Source organism: Oryctolagus cuniculus, chromosome 5 (genome assembly GCF_964237555.1).
Source record: "Oryctolagus cuniculus chromosome 5, mOryCun1.1, whole genome shotgun sequence".
NCBI lineage: Eukaryota > Metazoa > Chordata > Mammalia > Lagomorpha > Leporidae > Oryctolagus > Oryctolagus cuniculus.
Window position 1 is genome coordinate 132,365,765 of NC_091436.1, and position 24,933 is coordinate 132,390,697.

Consider the following 24,933-nt stretch of genomic DNA (forward strand, 5'->3'; position numbering starts at 1 on the left):
CTCTGGAACTCTGCCTTTCAAATAAATAAATAAATATTTTTTTTAAAGTATATGCATAGAAAGACCAGGAAAAAATGTACAGAATGTTAACAGTGCTCATCTTTGGGCTGTGGAATTATAGGTGATCTTTAATTTCATTTTTATACTTCTCTGAATCAGATTCATTTTCTACAGTGAGCATTATTAGTTTTATTAATCAGAACAGGTTGTTCAGCTGGTTTTCATCAACCTGCAAAGTAAGAGTACTTGGAAACCTATTGAAAGAACAATCATAAATGAATGAGGCCAAATCAAAGAAAATGAAGGGGCGGCAATGCAGTGCTACTATCTGCACAGGTGAGGATCCACCTACTGGCCAAAAGGCAGATCACTCCTCTGTAGACACACGCTGAGGCTGCACGTTCCGGACTCTGCTACGATTGCTTCTCCTCTGTGAAGGAGGACCCAGGTTCTGCCACCTGCAGTGCCACCTCAGAGGGTTCACTGCCAAGAACAAACAGGTGGACATGTGAAAAAGACCTGTCACCTACAAAACAATGCACCGGAGTATGGGGCTGTCCTTCCTGCCTTCATCCTTGGAGCCCCGTGTATAAGATTGCACAAATACTGAAAGTTTGGCGAACTCCTTAAATAACCATCAAATGAAAAAGATGAATTCTAACTCAGACTGGAGTTGAGCGGATGCTGATGGTCTAATACCCAGAGAAGCACATGTGCACATCTTAGCCTGGATGAAACCACTGCACAAGAGATAGGTCACATTTGAAAATAAAATGACACATATCCAACCCAATCTAAGTTTTTATTCTGTCACCTAAAAGAGTCAACTTCAGAATAATCTGATTACTGAACTATAATCTTTACTTTTTAAAAGATTTATTTATTTATTTACCTGAAAGGCAGAGTGATAGAGAGAGAGACAGAGACAGAGAGATATCTCCCATCTCCTACTTCACTCCTGGAACAGCCACAACAGTCAGCACCAGGCCAAGCTGAAGCCAAGAACTTCACCCTAGTCTCCCACATGGATGGCAGGAGTACTTGGGCCACCATCAGCTGCTTTCCCAGGTACATGACCAGGAAGCTGAATTGGAAGCAGAATAGCCAGGACTTTAACCAGACACTCCAATATGGGATGCTGGCATCACAAACAGCAGTTTAACCCACTGCACCACAGCACCAGCCCCTACTGAATCTCAATCTATAGGGGTGAACTCTTTAGTGGATACACTAAAGATTAGAAAACTGGGGCTGGAGCTGTGATGTAGCAGGTAAAGCTACCCCTGCAGTGCTGGCATCCTATATGGGCGCCAATTTGAGACCCAGCTGCTCCACTTCCGACCCAGATCTCTGCTATGGGCTGGAAAGGCAGCAGAAAATAGCCCAAGTCCTTGGGCCCCTGCACCCATGTGGGAGACCCGGAAGAAGCTCCTGGCTTTGGATCAGCACAGATCCGGCCATTGCAGCTAACTGGGGAGTGAACCAGCAGAAGGAAAACTTCTCTCTCTCTGCCTCCTCTTCTCTCTGTGTGTAACTTTAACTTTCAAATAAATAAATAAATCTTTAAAAAAAAATTAAGAAAAACTGCCCTAGAACACTGCAATAACTCTAAGTCATCACAGGTAAAAGAACATTTCTTTTGCTCATCAACAAAGACTGCATTTTTTTCGCACCAAGTGTTACTACTAGACAACACACACAAGCTCCCTGGCCTCTGGGAGCTCATATTCTCAAGCGGCAAAAGAATAAACTGTAAATGAGACAGTCACAGGGTATGGGGGAGTGCTAAGAAGGAAATAAACCAGACAATACGATAGATTAGATTCAGAGAATTCAATTCTAGCCCTCCCCCTCCCTTGCAGGCATCCATTGTGTATAATGAGTTCACTTCTCTCCTAAGCAACAGGCATATGTAATCCTTAAGAGAACCAAGAAAACACTTTCTGTGTTCTGTAGTTTAGATGAGAAATAGAGGCTGATAGAGGCCACAGCAAGGAAGGGGTAGAAACCTCTGAATACAGAGGTGGTTGGGGCAGTCCTTGACCTAAGGCCTCAATGTGGAGAAAGAATCAGCCATGGAAAGAGCTGAGGAAGCCTTTTTCAGGTAGGAGAAAATGCAGCTGCAAGGTCTTGCAGCAGAAAGCAGCTTGGTGAATTTCAGATACAGAACAGAAGCCAGCAGAACAGTGAGCAAGTATTAAATAGCAAGATTAGAAAGCACAGATGGGGCTAGTGTGTGTGGTTAAGCTGCTCCTGCAATGCTGGCATCCCATTTCAGGGTGTCAATTCAAGTCCCTGTGAATGTGCCTGAGAAAGCAGCAGATGATGACCCAAGAACAAGGTCCCTGTCACCACGTGGAAGACCCAAACGAAGTTCTAGGCTCCTGGCTTTGGTCTGCCCAGCCCCAGCTATTGCAGCCATTCAAGAAGTGAACCAGAGTATCTCTCTCTCTCTCTCTCTCTCTCTCTCTCTCTGCCACTCTGCCTTTCAAATACATAAACAAACAATAAATAAATAAATCTTAAAAGAAAACAGTTAAAGGCTGGTGTTGTGGCATAGTAGGCTAAGCCTTTCCCTGCAGCACTGGAATCCCATATAGGAGCCAGTTCAAGTCCCAACTGCTCCTGTTCTGATCCAGCTCTCTGCTATGGCCTGGGAAAGCAGTGGAAGACGGCCCAAGTCCTTGGGCCCCTGCACCCATGTGGGAGACCCGGGAGAAGCTCCTGGCTCCTGATCGGTGCAGTTCCAGCCGTTGTGGCCATCTAGGGAGTGAACCAACAGATAGAAGACCTTTCTCTCTCTCTCTCCCTCTGTCTGTAACTCTACCTCTCAAATAAATAAATAAAAATCAAGAAAGAAAGGAAGAAAGCAAGCAAGCAAACAGTTAAGCCTGATGGGAGACTGGAATTTGTGGTGTCAATGAACTGATACATGATATAATAACTCCAAATGAAGGCACTGAAATGAAATTATTAAAAGATAAGTGAATGTGGAGCTGCCTTATTAGCAATAAGGATTCCAGCATATATAACATTAAAATTAAAAAGTATGACTGATTTGGGGCGGGTGCTGAGGTGTGGTGGGTAAAGTCTCCCCCTGCAGTGCCAGCATCCTATGCGGGCTCCAGTTCGAGTCCTGGCTGCTCCACTTCTGATCCAGCTCTCTGCTGTGACCTGGGAAAGCAGTAGAAGATGCCCAAGTCCTTGGGCCCCTGAACCTGCATGAGAGACCTGGAAGGAGCTCCTGGCTCCTTTGTGGCCATCTTGGGAGTGAACCAGTGGATGGAAGACCTCTCTCTCTCTCCTCTGCCTCTCTGTAACTCTGCCTTGCAAATAAATAAATACATCTTCAAAAAGAAAAAAAAAAGTATGAATGTTTTTCCCTTTGTAATCTTCAATAAACCAAAACAGAGAGTGGCTCAAAAAAGTTAAAGAACTTGACAAGGGAGAGCTGGAGCCCTGGGACGAGCTGAGTGCCAGCTTCTAACGGATGCTGAGCTTCCTACAAAAATGGGGGGGAAAAAAGGCAGCTGAGTGGTGGGTACATGGACTTTGTTATTTTTTCCTTTACAGCTTTTAATGTGTCTGAGCATTTAATTATGTTTTTGTGTCAGAAGATGTTCCAATGTAATTGAAGTGGATTAAGAACAGGAATTTACTGAAATGAAGACTTGCAAATAGAAACTGGAAGGACACATTCCAATACAAAGAGAAGGGAAGAGGGGTGAGAAGGCTGCCATTTCCTGTGACAGAAAGACAATAGATTTAAGGCAGACCACTTGGAGGCTGCCAAAAATAATTTAAGGACACCTAGCTTACAAAACCCAGAACCCAACCAACCAATTCAGAAGTCGGTTCTGTCTTGAGGGAAGAAGGCTTTGCGGATGGAGGGGGTTGGGATCCCCAGGAAAGGGTAGAAGTGTGAGGACAGAACAAGGTTGTTGAGAACCTCCCACAAGAATGGAAGTGGGAAGCAAGGAGTGAACTTAGGGCTGCCAGTGAGAGGACAGGGAATTCTATAGACCAGGGAAGATACTGATTAGCAGATTTAAGGCTCTGAGGCACTTCCACATTCATTAATTTTGAATTTTGTTCTCTCCAAAGACACATGAATTCACACACACATGATAGCTGACAGTTATTGGTCACTCACCAGGAACCAGGCCCAGTGCTAATTTTTATATTTACCCATTTCCACATTTAGTGCTTGCTAATAAGCCTCTGAAATAGGTAGTATTATTATTCTCATTTCCAAATGAGGGAACTGAAGCTTACTGAGGCCATGAGCAGGTAGCGCAGCCTGGGCTCAAATCCAGGCCAACCTGCCCCCAAAGCCAGTATACAGACTCTCTACTCTGCGAAAATAGTGATGAAGAAGAGGGTCAAGGCCCGGAGGGATCTCCAGCCCGGGAAGAAGGGTAGTCAGGTAAACTGAGCCACAGGCCACCACTGCTGTAATCTTCCCCAAGAACACAGAGATGACAGGAACTCCCTCACTGGTGGGACAAACTTCCTGTCTATTCAGAATGGGGCATGGGAGTCAGACCTAAGTCGGAACAGAGGGAAGAAGCCACATCTAGTGATGGGGTCCTTGGGAGAGAACGGTCTCCCCTCCCCCATGACTCTAGTAGTTGTAGTAATTAAGTTAACCCAGGTCATTCTAGCTGTGGGGTGCCTTGGGTTTATAGGCTGCCTCCTTTAAACATGGTATGAAACCAATTTATACCTAGCCCAAGTACAGGAATGCCACCTGTGGCTTGAAGTTTAACCAAGGTTAAACACAACCACGACAAAGCTACATCCAACTGGCCTCTGATGACCACCTTCCCCGTATGCCTTTACACCTGTATGCTAATTAGTTTAGAAAGCACCATCATAGATACTGCCTGTAACCCTCACAAAGCTCTGTGAGATGAGTCTTATTTTATGGATGAAGAATCTAAGGCTCAGAGAGGCTAAGCGATTTGACTGAGGTCATGGAGCTAGTAAAGGGCAGAGAAAAAGGGATTCAAGAAGTAGAGGCACTGTGCTGGCATTGTGTTGCAGTCAGGCTTGTGACGTCAACAGCTCATATTGGTATGTTGGTTATAGTCCCAGTGCTTTGCTTCCAATCCAACTCCCTGTTATTGGACCTGAGAAAGCAGCAGATGATGCCCCAAGTATTTGGTTCCCTGCCACTCATGTGGGAGACCTGGATAGAGTTCCTGGCTCCTGGCCTCAGGCCTTTGAATAAATAAATAAATCTTAAAAAAAGCACAAGTGACACTAAAAATGCTTCATAATAAATAGGACATTTGAACAAAACCTGATGAAGGATTTGGTGACTATTTGGTAAAGAGTAACTTGTTAAATGGTTAAGTGGTAACATAAAAACCTAACAGTGTTTTGAACAAGAGTGGCCGCAGGTTATACAGGTAAGGAACACTAAAGATCAATCACTCTGTAATTTTATAACACAAGACTGTCTTATTGCGGCCAGAGCTGTTGTGTAGCGGGTAAAGTTGCTGTCTGCAGTGCCAACATCCCATATGGGCACTCGTTCGAGACCCAGCTGCTCCACTTCTGATCCAACTCTCTGCTATGGCCTGGGAAAGCAGTGGAAAATGGCCCAAGTCCTTGATACCTACACCTGCGTGGGAGTCCTGGAAGAAGCTCTCGGCTCTTAGTTTCGGATAGGTGCAGCCTTGACTGTTGCAGCTATCTGGGGAGTAAACCAGCAGATGGAAGACCTCTCTCTCTTTCTCTGCCTCTCTGTAACTCTGCCTTTCCAATAAATTTTTTTTTTTTTTGGAAGATTTATGGAAAGGCAAAGTTACAGAGAGGCGGTGTGGGGGGGTCCTCCTTCCGCTGGCCCACTCCCCAAATGGCTGCAATGACTACAGCTGAGCCGATCCAAAGCCAGGAGCCAGGATCCTCCTCCAGGTCCCCAACACGGGTGCAGGGGCCCAAGGACTTGGGCCATAACAGAGAGCTGGATTGGAAGTGGAGCAGCCGGGACTCGAACCGGTGCCCATATGGGATACAGGCAGCAGCTTTACCTGCTATGCCACAGCGTTGGCCCCTCAAATAAATCTTAAAAAAAAAAAAAAGACTGTCTTATTGATATGTTTCTTTCACTTCACAAAATTTTTAAAAGTTTGACACTGATAAGTAATGTAAGACAAGTGGGGAAATTTAGTAACAAATAGATCCAATCATCTTAACAGCTTAGGAACTACAGTGGTTTCACATGAACTAGTTTTATATAACTCACAACAAGACCGATCATACCTTAGCACCAATTCAGAAAACAAATTTAGAAGCTTGTCCTACCATCAAGTGGCCAATGGGGCCGTGCAGCAGAAAGACTAGTTTTATCTGAGCTATAAAAATTACCGCAGGCAATATTATTGCTATTAGTAATAACTTAGCAAATTGAAGTCAATATACATGGACAGGAGTGACCTAACTGCGCTTGTGTAGTTTAGATGATTGAGGACACAATGTAAAGGCTTCTGCGGTGATAAGGATTAACTCCATAGCAATTAATGATGGTCTGGAGTGGAATGATAACCATGGAGTGGAGAATGTAATAAAAATGTCCCAACAAAGGTACTAATCTAAGGGCCATAAATGTTTTATGGCAACAATCTGGAATTGTAAATGGCCTGGTGCTTCCCAGATGTGGTCTCCTGTTGCAGAGTATTAACACCAAACCACCAGGTACCTGAAAAAGGCAGGCAATTAATGCAGTGGCAATCAAATCCCTCCCAAACTGCAAAGCTAAGTGATTACTTCCATTGAAAGCACGACTACAATTCTGCAGAATGGTTGGTGAAAATATTTAGTTTTGCATCATTAACAGGTGAGAAAACAGGAGTATATAAGTTCATATGGGCAGCCTAGAATATGGAGATACACCTGAAGACCTGCTGACACAGGGTGAGGGGAAACTGAGTGACAGGTACAGACAAGGTATGCTGACCCTGGTCCTCAGCCCTGTGTAAGGGTGGATGAGCAGATTTATAGGTTAGTCACGTTTATCAGAGGCTTTTACAAAATGTGCTGCAATGTATCTACTGCTAACCAGCAACTCCTGCCTGTGACCAGAATGCTTTTGGCTCCAACTGACAGGACACTCAATTACAACACTTAAATGGTGAAGACCATGATGTCAGGAGGCTGGGCTGTTATCTGCAGCTCTCTGGGCCTTTGTCTCAGGTTCTGAGGCAGCCGCTGCAGCTTACAGCACGTCATGCTCACACTGCCACATAAGAAGCAGGAAAGAGCTGAGTGGCAGCCAAAGAGGTTTTCTTCCCAGAATGCTTTCTGACCCAAAGGACCATCTTTCCAGGAACCCTCAGGTGACCTTTTACATCTCACTGGCCAGAACCAATGAGATGGTAATCACTGGGATTACCAAAAAATTATAACGAAAGCTTTAAAATAATCCTGGTATCTGTCCTAAAATTGTCACATATTCCACATCCAAATAAAATCATGGTCCTTGAGCAAGAAAGAAGCAGGGACAGGACTGACATTGTGGCACAATGGGTACAGCCTCCACTTAAGAAGCCAGCATCCCATATGGGTACCATTTCGAGTCTGGATTCCTCCAGTTCTGATCCAGCTCCTTGCTAATGGGCCTGGGAAAGCAGTGGAAGATGATTCAAGTGGCTTGGGCCAGTGCTGTGGCATAGAAGATTAAGCTTAGCCTGCAATGTCCCCATCCCATATGGCACCAGTTCAAGTCCCAGCTGCTCCACTTCCAATCTAACTCCCTGCTAGTGTACCTGGGAAAGCAGTGGAGGATGGCCCAAGTGCTTAGGCCTCTGTACCCACATGGGAGACCCAGAGGAAGCTCCTGGCTTTGGCCTGGCCCAGCTGCAGCTGGTGTGGCCATTTGGGGAATGAACCAACAGAGAGAAGATCTCTCTCTCTCCCCTTGTATTTCTGCCTTTCAAATAAAGAAATAAATCTTAAAAAAAAAAAAAAAAAGAAAAGAAAAAAGATCTCTAACTCTGCTTTCAAATAAATCAATGAAAAGGGAGGGAGGGAGGGAAGAAGGGAGGGAGGAAGGAGGAGGAACAGGCAATGGACCAGAAAGCCTATTATTGATAAAGATGCAAACTAAAGAATATTAAAGAAAAGCTCATTGAGTTAATGAATTCCATTTATTCATGCTACAAATAAATATTCACAATATTTACTCAGTGCCTGCTCTGTGCCTTGTGCTGGTCTTGGTGCCAAGGGAACAAAACAAAGTCCTTGCCCTCAAAGAGCTTGTGCTCCTTTTTAAAATTTGCGATTAGGGGCTGGCACTGTGGCATAGCGAGTAAGGCTGCTGCTTCAATGCTGGCATCCCATATGGGTGCTGCTTTGAGTCCCGGCTGCTCCACTTCCAATCCAGCTCTCTGCTGTGAACTGGGAAAGCAGTGGAAGATGGCCCAAGTCCTTGAGCCCCTGCACTTGTGTGGGAGACCTGGAGGAAGCTCCTGGCTCCTGGCTTCAGATTGGCTTCAGACTGTTTTGGCCAGTTGGGGAGTGAACCTGCAGATGGAAGACCTCTCTCTGTCTCTCTCTGTCTTTCCTTCTCTGTGTAACTCTGACTTTCAAATAAATAAATTAATCTTTAAAAAATAAATAAAATAAAATTTGCGATTATTTGAAAGGCAGAGAAACATAGATAAAAACAGATAGGAGATAGGAGAAAGAGAGGGGTAGGGGCTTCCACCTGCTGGTTCACTCTCCAAATGCCCACAATATCCTCAGCCAGGCCAGGCTGAAGCCAGGAGCTGGGAGCTCAATCCAGGTCTCCCACTTGGGTGACAAGATCTACTACTTTAGCCATCATCTGCCATCCCCTAGGGTCCATATTAGCAGGAAGCTGGAATTGGGAGGTGGGATTCAAATTCAAGTACCCCATATGGCCCATATGGGATGTGAGCATCTTTTTTTTTTTTTTTTTAGAAAGATTTTATTTATTTACTTGAGAGGTAGTGTTAGAGAGAGGGAGAGATGCAGAGAAAGGTCTTCCACCCACTGGTTCACTCCCCAAAAGGCTGAATGGCGGGAGCTGGGCCAATCCAAAGCCAGGAGCCAGGAGCTTCTTCTGGGTCTCCCATGCAGGTACAGGGGCCCAAGCACTTGGGCCATCCTTCACTGCTTTCCCAGGCCATAAGCAGAGAGCTGGATTGGAAGAGGAGCAATCAGGAGATGAACTGGTGCCTATATAGAATGCCAGCGCCGCAGGTGGAGGCTTAGCCTACTATGCCACAGTGCCAGCCCTGGGATGTGAGCATCTTAAGCACTAGACCAAATGCCTACCCCCTCTAGTGGTTTCTGATAGAAAAATTGTGCATCTTACAGATATGAGAGCACTCTTGCATCTACAGCAATTCAGAAGACTATCATTCTACATAGTCACCAAATCACAAAAAGACGACTGTCCTTCATACTCACCAAATACCAAAAACAAGTTGGTAGAATTTTACAAAGTACACCATAGTTAGCTATGTTGTTTAAGAATACTTTAAAATACTGATAATCCATACTTGTTATAGCACTTTTCTAGATATTCAAAATTATTTAATATACATTATCATTTTTTGCCTTTTAAAAAGAGCTTACTTAGAGCAGTTTTAGGCTCACAGCAAAATCAAGAGGAAGGCAGCGTTTTCCTTCCCTGACTGAACAACCTCCCCCATTCTGACATCCCCTACCACAGGGTCCGTATGTCACAACGGACATACCCTGGCACATCCCAGTCACTCAGAGCCCACGGACTGCGGGAGACCCACTCTTGGTGTTGTACATTCACAGTTTTAGACAAATACATAGTGTTTCTAGTATTACAGTATACAGAGTATTTTCACTGCCCTAAAAATCCTCGGTGTTCCACCTATTCATCCATCCTCTACCCCCTGATCCTTTTTCTTGTCTTTACTTGTTTATTTATGAGACAGAGAAACAGAAAGAAACAGACAGAGATCTCTCATCTGCTGGTTCACTCCCAAAATGCCTACAACAGCTGGGGCTGGGCCAGGCCAAACCAGGAGCTGAGATCTCCAACTGGGTCTCCCACATGGGTGGCAGGGTCCCAACCACTGAGATATCACCACTGCCTCCTATGGTACATACACATTAGCAAAAAGTAGGGATTGGAAGTGGCACCAGGACTCAAACCCAGGCACCCTGATACAGGGTGCAGACATCCCAAGCAGCATCCTACCCACTGCACCAAATGCCCTTCCCACTCATCTTCTCACTATCTCCAATTCCACCTTTTCCAGAATGTCACATAGTTAGAATCCTAATTATAAATTATCTTTACTTCTCCATTGTGAAAAAAAGAACTAGATTATTACACAGGCCCCAAGAGAGTGAAAACCTGGGTGTGTTCCTCCTAAATCACTCAGCTTACCTTACAAAGTACAGCTTTCTCAGAAACAAGGCTCTGAGATTAAACATGCCCAAAGATAGAGCCCAAAGTTTTTAAAAAACTCAAGTTGATCTACCTCTTTATTTAACTCACTATGGCGGAGTGACGGCCCTTGAGAGAGGTGGGATAATGTGACACCCTGGGGGGACAGATACACCCACACATCTTGGATTTCACTAGGGCCCTGGCTGTGTTAGAAAATAATTTATTAGAGTTTTGCTAGAGAAATAGCCTCTAGGGAGTCTACTGAGTATGTCAAGGAATAACAGGGCCTGGATAATGCCAGCCATATTCTATTTGCCCTACTTCTCACACTTCCCTAAGTGAGGGGAAAGTGGCAGACCCACCTATATTCAGAAACAGTGAGTCCCAGAAAACAGATGCCCTGAGAGGAGATCTGGGAGGGTCATCCGTCATCTGCCTTTCAGGGACAACATGTAATCAATAAAGACCTTTTAACAAGAAGAGCGCATGCAATGCCAAATCCTCCATATACCAGCTCCCACTATAGGAAAACACAAAATTCCTATGTCAGCTAGTTTCCCATTTAGCAATAAACCATTTGGAGGTAGAAAGATTATTAATTTCTTGGTCCAAAACAGGGCAGAGGAGAAGCAAGAAAAGGTTAAGGTGGGAATGATCATTCAACAAAAAAGGAGAAATTGCAGAGTTATCTATGAAGGTGATGGAAGAAGCAGGTGAATAAAAAGAAAAATGCCTAGGGGTTGGCGCTGTGCTGAAGTGGGTTAAATCTGCAGTGCCAGCATCCCACACAGGCACCGATTCATGTCCAAGCTGCTCCACTTCTGATCCAGCTCTCTGCTAATGCACCTTGGAAAGCAGTAGAAGATGGCCCAAATCCTTAGGCCCCTGCACCCATGTGGGAGACCCAAAAGAAGCTCCTGGCTCCTGGCTGCAGCCTGGCCCAGCCCTGGCCGTTGTGGCCATTTGGGGAGTGAACCAGTGGATGGAAGATCTCTGTCTCTCCCTTTCTCTGTAACTCTGCCTCTCAAATACATAAATCTTTAAAAGGAAGGAAGGGAGGGAGGAAGGAAGGGAGGGAGGGAGGGAGGTAAAGAAAAGTGCCTCAACTTACTTTTTGGTGAGCCGAGGGTCCAGAGGAGGGTGCTGTGCTCCATATACAGGCTGGATGCTAAAAGTAAGAAAAAAGGGAAAAGTAACCTGTCAGGAAACTAAATATGTTGGCTCAGTACCATCCACATCACAAAACTGGACAGGACTTTGAGAAGCTGGTTACTTCCAAGACCAGCTAAACACTCGAGCCATCCCCCAAAGATAATCATCTACTCTTTTTAAGAAGTCTTTGATAACGTCCATTTTCCCTGATGATGGACTTTAGTTTAAAGAGGGCAGAGGTCAAATGTTAGATCTGGTATCCAACATGAAAGTGCAGAGTTATCTAACTACTCTGAGCCTGTTTTCTCATCTGTAAAACATGAACGTTGCCTACTTTAAAGGTTCCTTGGACTAAGGCAATGAAGCCACACTATATTGCAAAGAAAGGGTGGCCCAATGAGCTCTCACACACTGCAGGTGGGATGTAAAGTGACAGGATCACTTCAAAGTAACAGTTTTGTCATTCTAGGAAGAATGAAACATACATACCCTAAGACCCAGTTTTTCACTCTCATAAATGTGTCTTAAGAGAAAGATATGCATATATCTATCAGGAGACATACAGAAAGCTATTCAAAGCCCCAAACTTGATATATCTCATATGTCCATCAACACTGAAGAGAGAAAGAAGCTGCAATATGTTCCGGAAACAGAACACTATACATTGGGGCCAGCGCTGTGGCTTAGTGGGTAAAGCCGCCGCCTGCAGTGCCGGCATCCCATATGGGCGCTGGATCAAGACCCGGCTATTCCACTTCCGATCCAGCTCTCTGCTATGGCCTGGGAAAGCAGTAGAAGATGGCCCAAGTCTTTGGGCCCCTGCACCCGCATGGGAAGACCAGGCAGAAGCTCCTGGCTCCTGGCCTCAGATCGGTGTAGCTCTGGCCATTGCGGCCATTTGGTAAGTGAACCATCGGATGTAAGACCTCTCTCTCTCTGCATCTCCTTCTCTCTCTGTGTAACTATGACATTCAAATAAATTAATTAATTAAAAAAAAACTATACATTGATGACTATACAGGAAGCAGGGCTGCACATAACAATGTGGATGGAGCTTACAAATGTCATGTTGGACAAAAGAAGCATCGTATAAAAGGGTAATACTTGACAAGTCTACTGACAGACACTTCAAAAATAATTCCCATTGTTTAGAGAACGCATATTTGTAACATAAAGAAAGCAAGGGGTAATTAACATAGAAGTGTGTGGTTCTCTCAGGGGGAGAGAAGGGACTCAAAGCGGACACAGGGTTTCCGGGGCATCCACCTTGTGGCCATTCATCAAGCCATCATACCACCAGCCCTGTAGGGAGTACGCCACAATTAACAGCAATAAAGAGTGATGTGGGAATAACCGTGCCAAGCGAAACTCATGGTCAAGCACAGAGGGGACAGAACACGTTTTTCAACATGCAAGGACTCAGGGAATGTGCTTTCCTCACTGCTACCTGAAGAACCTCGGACAGGGCAAACGTCAGTGAACTATGAGACGAACGGAGAGACCTCGCGAGAGCACGGGCACAGGGTGGTGAGCTGGCCTACCCTCAGAGCTGAGTCTGAAGTCTGAACCTGTGTGGCGCAGAAGAGAATGCAAAAGCAATGTAACTGACACATGTTAGAAGGGGAATGGAGGAAATGGGGGCCAGGGCATACAAGATACTTAAAGCTGATAGCTCAAGAAGGAGAGGCACGTGTATGCTTTAAGATAGAAAGTAAAACTAAGAAAACGAGTATGCTCAACCAAAAGCAGGTGGAGAAGAAAGGGGCAAGAAATATAACTACTGGGGCTGGCGCTGTGACCTAGCTGGTAAGGCCTCTGTTTACAGTGCCGGTATCCCCTACGGGTGCCGGTTCGAGTCCCAGCTGCTCCACTTCCGATCCAGCTCTCTGCTATGGCCTGGGAAAGCTGTAGAAGATGGCCCAAGTCCTTGGGCCCCTGCACCTGCATGAGACCTGGAAGAAGCTCGGGGCTTTTCGGACTGGCACAGCTCTGGCCGTTGCGGCCATCTGGAGAGTGAAGCAGTGGATGGAAGAGCTCTCTGTATCACTCTCTGCCTCTGCTTCTCTGTAACTCTGCCTTTCAAATAAAGAAACAAATCTTAAAAAAAAAAAGAAAAAAGAAAGAAATATAACTACTAGTTTCATGGTAGGGAGTCAATAGATACTGTCTGAGGAAATATAGTATGATGTTTTACAGTTTGAGCAACCCTAATCAAAAAATCCAAAGCCTGAAACATTTTCAGTGTCAACATAAACAGCACAATGGGAAAATTCTACACTATGAAACATTGTTTCATGCACAAAATTATTAAAATTATATAAAACTACCATCAGGTTATGTGTGTAAGAACTGTATAAATGAATTGCATGTTTAGATTTGGGTCCCATCCCTAATATATCTCATTACATATATGCATATTTCACAAAGTCTGACAAAACCTGGTATCTAAATAAAACATTTCTGTCCCAAACATTTTAGATAAAGAATACTCAATCTCTACTTAGAAACACAATCACCAGAATAAAAATTATCAGAATATAAACATATATGTCCCTGCAAAACAAATACAGTCCATATGATGAAAGACTTTTAAAGAAAATATTAAAAATGGAACCAAACCAAATATATCAGTTATTCTAATAAATATAAATAAGCTAAACTTACTAAAGAGAAAAGGATTATTATTAACAAGTAACTGGTTAAATAAATTACAGTACATCTTTTAAAATGAATAAGGCAGTCCTATATCAACATGAAACAGAGAGGGTAATGGAAAAAAGATGCAGAGCTATATGTATGACAGAATTTTTATAGAAGTCTTTAAAACATATACACATATTTACACGTGATGAGGTGAATGTATTCATAGAACCTCGTAGAAAGAATACATGAAGGGCTGGCATTGTGGCGCAGCGTGTTAAGCCATTGCCTTGCAAGACCAGCATCCCATATGGGTACTGGTTAGAGTCCTGGCTGCTCCACTTCTGATCCAGATCCCTGCTAATGACCTGGGAAGGCAGGAGAAGATGCTCCAAGTCTTTGGGCCCCTGCACCCATGTGGGGGATCTGGATGAAACTCCAGGCTCCTGGCTTCAGCCTGGTCCAGTTATGGCTATTGTGGCCATTTGGGAAGTAAACCAGTAGATAGAAGACCTCTTTCTCTAACTTTGCCTTTCAAATAAATAAAACTTTTTTAAAAAGAGAAAGAGGCTCCAGCAGCATGATTTGGAAGGTGAGCCAGCTGACTGGAGGATGGGCTGCCCAACAGACTCAGTGTGCACCGTGAACCCTTCTGTGTCTTTTTTTTTATTTTTATTTTTTTTTATTTTTTTATTTTTGACAGGCAGAGTGGACAGTGAGAGAGAGAGACAGAGAGAAAGGTCTTCCTTTTTGCCGTTGTTTCACCCTCCAATGGCCGCCGCTGCAGCCGGCGCACCGCGCTGATCCGATGGCAGGAGCCAGGAGCCAGGTGCTTTTCCTGGTCTCCCATGGGGTGCAGGGCCCAAGCACCTGGGCCATCCTCCACTGCACTCCCTGGCCACAGCAGAGAGCTGGCCTGGAAGAGGGGCAACCGGGACAGAATCCGGCGCCCCGACCGGGACTAGAACCCGGTGTGCCGGCGCCGCAAGGTGGAGGATTAGCCTATTGAGCCACGGCGCCGGCCCTCCTTCTGTGTCTTTCTGATGTGCATGTACAAGGATATGCTAAGAAATAAGCCACCTGAAGGGGGCTGGGAGGTTTAAATGGAATGATGACTCAAAAGCCCTCGGGCACAATTCCTGGAGAGTGCTACCATTCATGCAGACTTGCAAACACACACAGTGCCCAGGAAATGTTAGTTTTCTTCCCTCCTTCCACTTTTATAACATAATCCTCCCCCAGAGTTTAGAAAACAATAAATTTACCAAGTCCTTTGAGTCACATAACAAGGTGATCCCAAAGATGCTTTTGAACACAAATATAGGCAATTTAGTCATTTTCACACTGATTTCTATTAAAATTTTAGAGGGAGGAGCCAGCATTGTGGTGTGGTGGATTAAGATACTACGTGTGATGCCTATACCCACATGAGTGCTATTTTGAGTCCTGGTTCCTCCACTTCCAAATCCAGCTTTCTGCTAATACGCCTGGGAAAGCAGTGGAAGATGGACATGTGCTTGGGCCCATGCCACCCACGTGGAAGACTGCATGGAGTTCCATGCTCCTGGCTTTGGCTTGGCTCAGCCATGGCCTTTGCAGCCATCTTGGGAGAGAATCACCAGATGGAAGATTCTCTCTGTAGCTCTGCCTTTTGAATAAATAAAAAAATATTTCAGAGAGAATCTAAGTTTTTAAAATTTTGTTTATTCATTTGAAAGGCAAAGAGAGACAAAGAGAGCTCCCATCTGCTGATTCATTCCCCAAATGCCTACAAAGGCTGGGACTGGAATTCACTCCAGGTGTCTCATGTGAGTGGCAGGAACCCAATTACCTGAGCCATCACCACTGCTTCCCAAGGTCTAGATTAGCAAACACCGAGATGAATACACAAGTCCTCAAATGAGTATGAGGTCATGAAATCTGTGTAGTAAAATACAAAAATCAGGGCAGGAACTCTGCTGGAAGACCTCCTCAGCTGGTTACGCTAGGGAACTGGAGAGAAGTAAGAGGAACATAGATCCTCTCCTTACAAGATTATTACCACCTTCCATAATCCGTACAAAGAAAAGCAAACCTAACTGTGCAGGCCTAAGGGCCAGAGGCCATTAATTACCATGCAGGAACAGCATCTTAAAATCACAGTAGATTACTTTTAAAGATGTCAGCCCAAGTGCTGCACAGCCAGGAAGGCTAGGATAAATGATGGCCTTCATCAGCAGCAGTATCAGAGCCCAAATTGAATTTGTTAACACAGTCTTGAACCAAATCATGATGTATCTGAACCTGGAACACTTTGTATAATAAATCTGTTTTCTGCACCTTAAAAAGGACAGACAGGAAGTTAGAAAAGAAAGAGAAACCAAGATGATCACGGAGACTAAATGAGGATAGACTAAAGATTCTGATGATTAAAGTACTCAATTTCCTGGCCTTTATAACTCACCTATCAGCCTGTACTCCCCCCATTCCCCATCAAACTCAGCTGTGGAGAAGGCTGCTCTTCCAATCATTGCCTAATTATTAACCTTTCCCTACTCAGAATGCTTTTCTATATCCCTTTTCAAAATTGTATCCATCCTGGCCGGCGCCGTAGCTCAATAGGCTAATCCTCCGCCTAGCGGTGCCGGCACACCGGGTTCTAGTCCCGGTCGGGGCGCCGGATTCTGTCCCGGTTGCCCCTCTTCCAGGCCAGCCCTCTGCTGTGGCCAGGGAGTGCAGTGGAGGATGGCCCAGGTGCTTGGGCCCTGCACCCCATGGGAGACCAGGAAAAGCACCTGGCTCCTGGCTCCTGCCATCGGATCAGCGCGGTGCGCCGGCTGCAGCGGCGGCCATTGGAGGGTGAACCAACGGCAAAAGGAAGACCTTTCTCTCTGTCTCTCTCTCTCTCTCTCACTGTCCACTCTGCCTGTCAAAAAAAAAAAAAAAAAAAAATTGTATCCATCCTACAATGTTCCCTTCAGGGACAGATGTCCGGCCTAGCGACTAAGACTCCAGTTAAGTCGCCTGTGCCCCATATTGGAGTACCTGGGTTTGATTCCTGGCTCTGGCTTCTGAATCAAGGTTCCTGCCAGTGGGCACCCAAGGAGGTGGTGGTGATGGCTCAAGTAGTTGGGTCCCTGTCACCCACATGGGAGACTTGGATGGAGTTCCAAGCTTGTAGGTTAGACCCCTCCAGCCATTGTGGGCACGTGGGGAGTGAACCAGAGGATGAGAGCTCTCTGTGTCTCTCTCTCAGAAAGAAAAAAAAATCCCTTTGAATTCTACAACCCCCCATGAGGCTTTCCTGCTCCCAGTGTACATTAACCCATGACTTCTCTAATTCACGAGGGATTACTTTACTTTGGGGGCGGGGGGGGGGGGCAGGTCCTGTGGCGTAACACATGGAGCCACTGTGCAGTGCCGGCATCCCATGTGGGTGCTGGTTCGAGTCCCAGCTGCTCCACCTCTGGTCCAACTCTCTGTTATGGCCTGGGAAAGCAGTTGAAGATGGCCTAAGTCCTTGGGCCCCTGCGCCTGTGTGGCAGACCGAAGAAGCTCCTAACTCCTGGCTTTGTATTGGCCCAGCTCTGGTCATTGCAGCCACTTGGAGAGTGAACACCTCCTTCTCCCTCTCTCTCTGTGCCTCTGCCTCTCTGTAACTCTGCCTTTCAAATAAATCTTTAAAAAAAAAAAAAAAAAAAAAAAAAAGGCCGGCGCCACGGCTCAGTAGGCTAATCCTCCACCTTGCGGCGCTGGCACACGGGGTTCTAGTCCCAGTCAGGGCGCCGGATTCTGTCCCGGTTGCCCCTCTTCCAGGCCAGCTCTCTGCTGTGGCCAGGGAGTGCAGTGGAGGATGGCCCAAGTACTTATGCCCTGCACCCCATGGGAGACCAGGAGAAGTACCTGGCTCCTGCCATCAGATCGGCGCGGTGCGCCGGCCGCAGCGTGCCGGCCATGGCGGCCATTGGAGGGTGAACCAATGGCAAAGGAAGACCTTTTCTCTGTCTCTCTCTCTCACTGTCCACTCTGCCTGTCAAAAAAATAAATAAAAAAAAAAAGGGAGGGGGTACAGTGTGTTGTGGCATAGCAGGTAAAGCTGCTGGCTGGAATGCTGGAATCCCATACTGGTGCCGGTTTGAGTCCCGGGTGCTCCACTTCTGATCCAGCTCCCTGCTCATGGTCTGAGAAAGTGCTGGAAGACAGCCCAAGTACTTGGGCCTCTGCACCCATGTGGGAGATCCAGATGAAGTTCCTGGCTCCTGGCTTCACCCTGGCCCAGCTCTGGCTATTGTGGCCATCTGGCAAGTAAACCAGCAGATGGAAGATATCTCTAACTTGGACTTTCAAAATTTTCAAATAAATAAATCTTAAAAAAAAAAAAAAAACCAAACACCAAACTAGATTTAGATCATAACATAAGGCACACTTGCATTCCACACCCAGCTTAAGAAATAAAACTTCAGGGTGGGTGTTGTGGCAAACACATTAAACCAATAACTGAAGTGCCTAGGATCCAGTCCCATCTCTGTTTCCAATCCATCATCCTGCTAATGGGCCTGGGAGGCAGCAGATATTGGCCCAAATACTTGGGTCCTGCCATAAACATGGAGGAGTTTCTGGCTCTTGCCTTTGGCCTGGCCTAGCTCTGACTGTTGTGGGCCTTTGGAGAGTGAGCCAGCAGATAGAAGATCTCTGTCACTCTGCTTTTCAAATAAACAAATCTTAAAAAAAAGGGGGGGGGGGACAAGACAATATGGGTTGAAATCCCTAGCATACCCACCTCCCTTCCTAGGAGGCTACTCTACTGAATCTAGCATTTTTCACCATCATCTTTTGGTTTTATTTTCCAAGCATGTATTCCTAAACAGTATTGCTTTGCATAGTTTTTAAATTTTATATAAAAGGCATCACTTTGTATATAAGACTTACTTAGACTCTAAATGATGTTACCTTGGATTTTAATTTCATGGTTGCCTATCTTCCCTACATATTAAAAAAATTTGCTCTAACATAAATGTAAACACATTTAATTGACATTTTCAAACATAAAGGACAGAGCATAATATAGCAAGTATCCATGAACCAATTACAATGATTTAACATGTTAATATTTGTCAAATTTTTTTTTAAAAAAAGGAAAGGTATTTATTTGAAAGGCAGAGTTAGAGAGAAAGAGAGATCGAACTTCCATCAGTTAGTTCACTCCCCAAATGGCCGCAATGGCTGTGGCGGAGCCAGGTCAAAGCCAGGAGACAGGAGCTTCTTTCGGGTCTCCCATATGAGTGGCCAGGGCCCAAGCACCTGGGCCATCTTTCTGCTGCCTTTCCCAGGCCACCAGCAGGAAGCTGGATGGAAATGAGGCAGCTGGGACCCATGGAATGCCTGCACTGAAGGTGGCGGCCTAACCTGCTACTCCACAGCACGGTCCATGTTGCTTTAAGTGTTAGAGACTACTGGTATCCCAGCTGCAGTACCCAGTCATGCCTCCTCCCTCCCCAGGAGACAACCACTACTCTGAAGCTGGAGGGATCCCTCCCATCTGTTCTTACACTTCTACATATATTCATAGAGCCATAAAAACACATAGAATTTTTCACATTTTTAAACATTAAAGACTGCATACTATACATATTCTATATCTTGCTTTTTTTCACTTAACAGTGTGTTTGCATCCAGCTCCACTTTTAAGTTTTATTGATTACAAAAGTAACATATGCTTAGCAGAAAAACCGGAAAGTCAGTCACACACAGCACCCTAGCAGGGGAGGCCACCGTGCTGGGGAGGTGCCACGTCTTTTCCCACGGGCCCTGCCACCTGGCAGAGTGTGACACATACCAGCAGCCCCTTAACCACACTTAGTGGGGAAGACTGGAACTCCATGCAACCCAGGCTCCTGCTTACCCAGACTTTCCTGCTAGATGAGGAAACCAGAGGCTAATCCAGGGCATCTCATAAGACTCACACTGCACACACACAGAAAAGAATGCTCTGGACGTGCTGCCAAGAGATCAAACACAGCAAAAGTCCTGCTCCACTCCAGCATTCTCTTTAATAAAACCCGCACCCCAGAATGTGCCGGCGTAGCTGCTTCACCTAGCTGGAACAGTGCAAAAACCTGGGTAGGAAAAATCAACAGGTGTTTGTTTAGTGCTAACAAAGGAGCTAAAGCAAATACGGGAATGGGGCTATCAAATTTAAGGGCAAAACATGGTGGCAACAGATTCAGGTTCACACTCACCCCACAGAAACTGTTCAGAAACTGGGGAGCTACCCTACTCCACGGATAATTTCGTATCTTTGAGTCACTTACTTTATCAGTAAAACATTTCCCAGCCAAGAAGAGGTTGTAATGAACTTGCCAAGACAAGCTGGGACCATTGAGTCTGCTATCAGATTCATTAATGTTATAATAACTAACTAAATGACAGAGATGGTTATAGTTAAAAATATATGGGCACCTAAGAAATTCAAGTGATTAGACAGTTTTGTCAGCTTCATATAATGCTAATGAGATTTCCTTGACTTTAACAATAAACATTTTGCTTGAAAAGAGGAAGGAGCCTTCTCAGTAGAACTGGAAATAAGAATGTAGGGAATGAACCAGGCTCACATTTCTCTCTCCTATTCCAAATCTCATCGGCATCTTTTTGCTGGAAGGGTCCACACCCTTGGACTGGGTGAGCTGCTGTGACAGAGAGTATCTTAACCTTAGAGGAGACTGAGGGAAGGGGGAAGCAGCAGTAGAAAGAAACTGGACTACAGGTCCAGAAATCCACAGGGATTCAAGGGAATCCCTCCCCATCTCTGGCCTCAGTCTCCTCATCTGCAGTAGTCTTAGTCTCAAATTCTAACATCCTCCAATTCCAGGATAGACGTTCACCAGGGCCAGCACTTTGCTACTTTTAAAAATTTTTTCTTTCCATTGCTTTATCAGTGTTTTGCATTTTATTTGAAAGTCAGAGAGACAGACAGACCTTCCATCTGCTGGTTCATTCCCCTAAAATGGCCATAACACCCAGGGCTGGGCTAGGCCAAAGCTGGAAACCAGGTACTCAATGTGGGTTTCCCACGTGGGTGGCAGGGACCTAAATACTTGAGCCACTACCTGGTGTCTCAACATAGGCTATATGTTAATGGTAGGCTGGAACCCAAGCACCCCAATATGCGATGTGGGCACCCCAAGTAGCATCTTAACTGTTGAACCAAACATCTGCTCCACAATTTTGTTACTTCAAATGCACAACTCGAAAAGCCTCAGTCCCTTCCCTCTCAAATCCACTCCAATCTATTAATTACGCCTGGTAAGACAGAGCAAGACAGAGATATCCACTGACATGAGTGGGAATTGGTAAGCTCAAACTTACCTCTCAACTTCAGAGTTGGCAAGACCCTTAAAGCTCACTTAACCCAAATCTGTTTTCACAGGTAAGGAAACCAAGCATGGAGTAGTTAAGTGTTCTCTCAAACTTGGTTTTTCCTCTGAAGGTATGACACCACAATCTACCAGGTCAGCTATGTCTGGGAGTGACACCTCCCTGGTACTCCCTCTTCTTACTCCCTAAATATCATGATTTGCTATGAGTTATTCATCTCAGACCTGGCCACCACCCTCAATTTCCACTGCCACTAAGCCATCATTGCTTTTCTTGCCGTTGACGACAGTGGTGGCCACCTAACTCTCTTGCTACACTCACTCTGACCTTCATGGGGGGGGGGGGGTTGAAGTGTAGCTGGAGTATCTGGAAATTAATGTGTGGCAAAGGTGTTTGTCCCAATAACTGCAGCCTTCCGGACACTTAGGGGCAGGGGCCAGAGATGTTAAATGCCTTGTAGTCCAGTACAACCCAAAATACACACATCAAATAGCAATTGTGTGACCTTCCCAGTATCAGCCATTGGAAAACATTGGCCAAAGCCATTCTCCTCAGGGCAGCCAGAATGGATTTCTTCAAAAATTTATTTATTTGAAAGGTGGAGGTGGGGGTAGGGAAGGTACGACATACCTCTTATTCCCTGGTTCACTCCCCAAATGCTCACAACAGTCAGGGGCTGAACACCATTTGGGTCTCCTGCATGAGTGGCAGAAACTCAACTAAATGAACCATCACCTGCTGCCTCCCAGGGATTGCATTAACAGGAACCTGGAATTGGAAGTGGATCCAAGATGCAAACCCAGGCACACCCATGTAGGATGCAGGCATCCCAAGTGGTATTTTATTTTTTTAAAGATTTATTTAAGAAAGGCAGAGTTATAGAGAGGCAGAGGCAGAGAGAGAGAGAGAGAGAGAGAGGTCTTCTATCTGCTGGTTCACTCCCCAGATGGACACAGTGGCTGGGGCTGCGCAGATCCAAAACCAGGAGCTTCTTCCAGGTCTCCCACACGGGAGCAGGGGCCCAAGGACTTGGGCCATCTTCCACTGCTCTCCCAAGCCATAGCAGAGAGCTGGATCGGAAGTGGAGCAGCTGGGATTCAAACCAATGCCCATATGGGATGCCGGCACTAGAGGTGGCAGCTTTACGTGCTACACCACAGCACTAGTCCCACAAGTGGCATCTTTAACAGCTGTGCCAAACACTTGCCCCCAAAATGGATTTTTTAATAAGTCCAAATCTGATTATGTCATATCACTCTTATAAAGGTACCCACTGCTCTTAAGAAACACCAAAGTTCTTAACTTGGTCTATCTTTCCAACTTTAGAGGGCCTGGAAGACTTAGAAAATTTTCATTTTATTCTAACTATAAGCAAGATCCTGTCAAGAGGCAATAAGAAGCAGAAAGACCAATCAGGAGTCTATAGTAGTAGTCCAGGCAAGAGAGGACTCGGTTTGATCAGGGGATGGGGTAGAAGGGGAGAGAAGAGCTGGGATTTAGGATACACTTTGATGAGCCATAGATTGTATCACCTAATGACACTGTCACTGTCTTAGTTTGTGTAGGTACACTCTGATGTCTGCACAATGACACAATCACCTCACAACACACACCTCAGAACTTATCCTATCATTAAGTGACACATGACTACCCGCAAAAGGATGAAAAACATCTGTCCACACAAAGACCTGTGTATGTTCATAGAAGCGTTACTCACAGTAGCCTAAAAGTAGAAAACAACCCACACGTCCATCAACTGATGAATGGATACACAAAATGTGGTAATCAAACAAAGGAACATTATTTGGCATCAAAAAGAATGAAGTGCTGGCTGATAATGGATGAGCCTGAAAACATTACACTTAGTAAAAGCCAGTCACAAAAGGCCTCATATTATACTATTCCATTTATATGAAATGTTCAGAATAGCTAAGTCCAGAAACAGAAAGTAGATTAGTAGTTTCCAAGGTTTGGAGAGGGGAAGGAATGAGGAGTGACAGCTGACGGGTATAAGGGCTTCTTTTCTTTAAAGATTAATTAATTAATTAATTTGAAAGGCAGAATGACAGGGAGAGACAGAGCAAGCTTCCATCTTTGAGTTCTTTCCTCAAATAGCCTCAACAGCCAGGTCTGGGCCAGACTGAAGCCAGGAGCCAGGAACACCATCCTGGTCTCCCACATGGGTGGCAGGGGCCCAAGTACTCAGATCATCATTTGCTGCCTTCCCAGGAAGTAGAGCAGCTGGGACTCAAACTGGCACTCCGACATGGGATACGGACATCGCAAGCAGTGGCTTTACCTGTTGTGCCACAACACTGGTCCCTCAGCCTAGGGTTTCTTTTCAGGGTGATAAAAATGTTCTGAAGGGGCCGGCACTGTGGCACAGTGGGTTAATGTGCTGGCCTGAAGCGCCAGCATCCCATATTGGAGCCAGTTCTAGTCCTGGCTGCTCCACTTCCGATCCAGCTCTCTGCTATGGCTTGGGAAAGCAGTAGAAGATGGCCCAAGTCCTTGGGCCCCTGCACCCACATGGGGACCCAGAAGAAGCTCCTGGCTTTGGACTGGCACAGCTCCAGCTGTTGCAGCCATTTAGGGAGTGGACCAGCGGATGGAAGGCCACTCTCTTTCTCTCTCTCTCTCTCTGCAACTCTTTCAAATAGACAAAATAAATCTTTTAAAAAAAAAGTTCTGAAATTAGTAGTGATGGCTGCACAAAACTATATATAGATGGATTTTGTAATTCAAAGAGGTCAGTTTTATGGTGTGTGAATTGTATCTCAACAAAGTTATTGTTTTATTTATTTATCTTTAAATTTGTATTTATTTATTTGAGAGAAAAGAGACAAAGTGCGTGCTCTCATTCGCTAATTCACTCCCCAAATGCCTGCAAGGGCTGAGGCCAAAGCCAGGAGGCAAACTCAACACAGGTCTCCCTCATGGGTGGCAGGAACCCCATTACCTGGGAGAGCACACTTGCCTCCAGAAAGCTGAAGTGAGGAGCCACAGGCAGGCACTGAACTCAGGCACTCCCATACGGCATGCAGAAGTCTTAGGTGGCCTCTTAACTGCTAGGCCAAATGGCTGCCCCAAAGCTGTTGTTTTAAAAAAGAATGTTTCATTTGTTTTCAACTTAGGCTGTTTTATTTAATAAAATTCCTATTTGTTATTGCTGGATCATGATCAAAGAAACTGAAAGTAACCTGCCATCACTTTGATTTTTTTTACCTTTTATTTGCAAAAAAGACACTGGTTTCACATATAGGTTGCCATGAACCTAGTACACAGTCCTTACTCTACCCAAGACAAAGTTTTTCTTCGCTAAAACTGAAAGAACCAAAAAATCCCTTCTTGGCTTTTTGGCTAAGATCAAGTGAAGAGTCAAA

The 24,933-nt window shown here is 45.3% G+C and overlaps 1 protein-coding gene across 3 annotated transcripts in view; it reads right to left on the reverse strand.

Annotated features, from left to right (window-relative positions):
• TBC1D22B (TBC1 domain family member 22B) overlaps positions 1-24,933 on the reverse strand; it is a 76,878-nt gene that overhangs the window by 49,183 nt on the left and 2,762 nt on the right. For 2 of the 3 annotated variants that reach the window (XM_002714652.5, XM_008262859.4), the window contains exon 2: positions 11,517-11,573. The exons of the other annotated variant lie outside the window; for it this stretch is intronic. In XM_002714652.5, the coding sequence (XP_002714698.1) occupies positions 11,517-11,573 (57 nt within the window). The remainder of the gene's footprint in view (positions 1-11,516; positions 11,574-24,933) is intronic. 3 annotated transcript variants of the gene reach the window in all.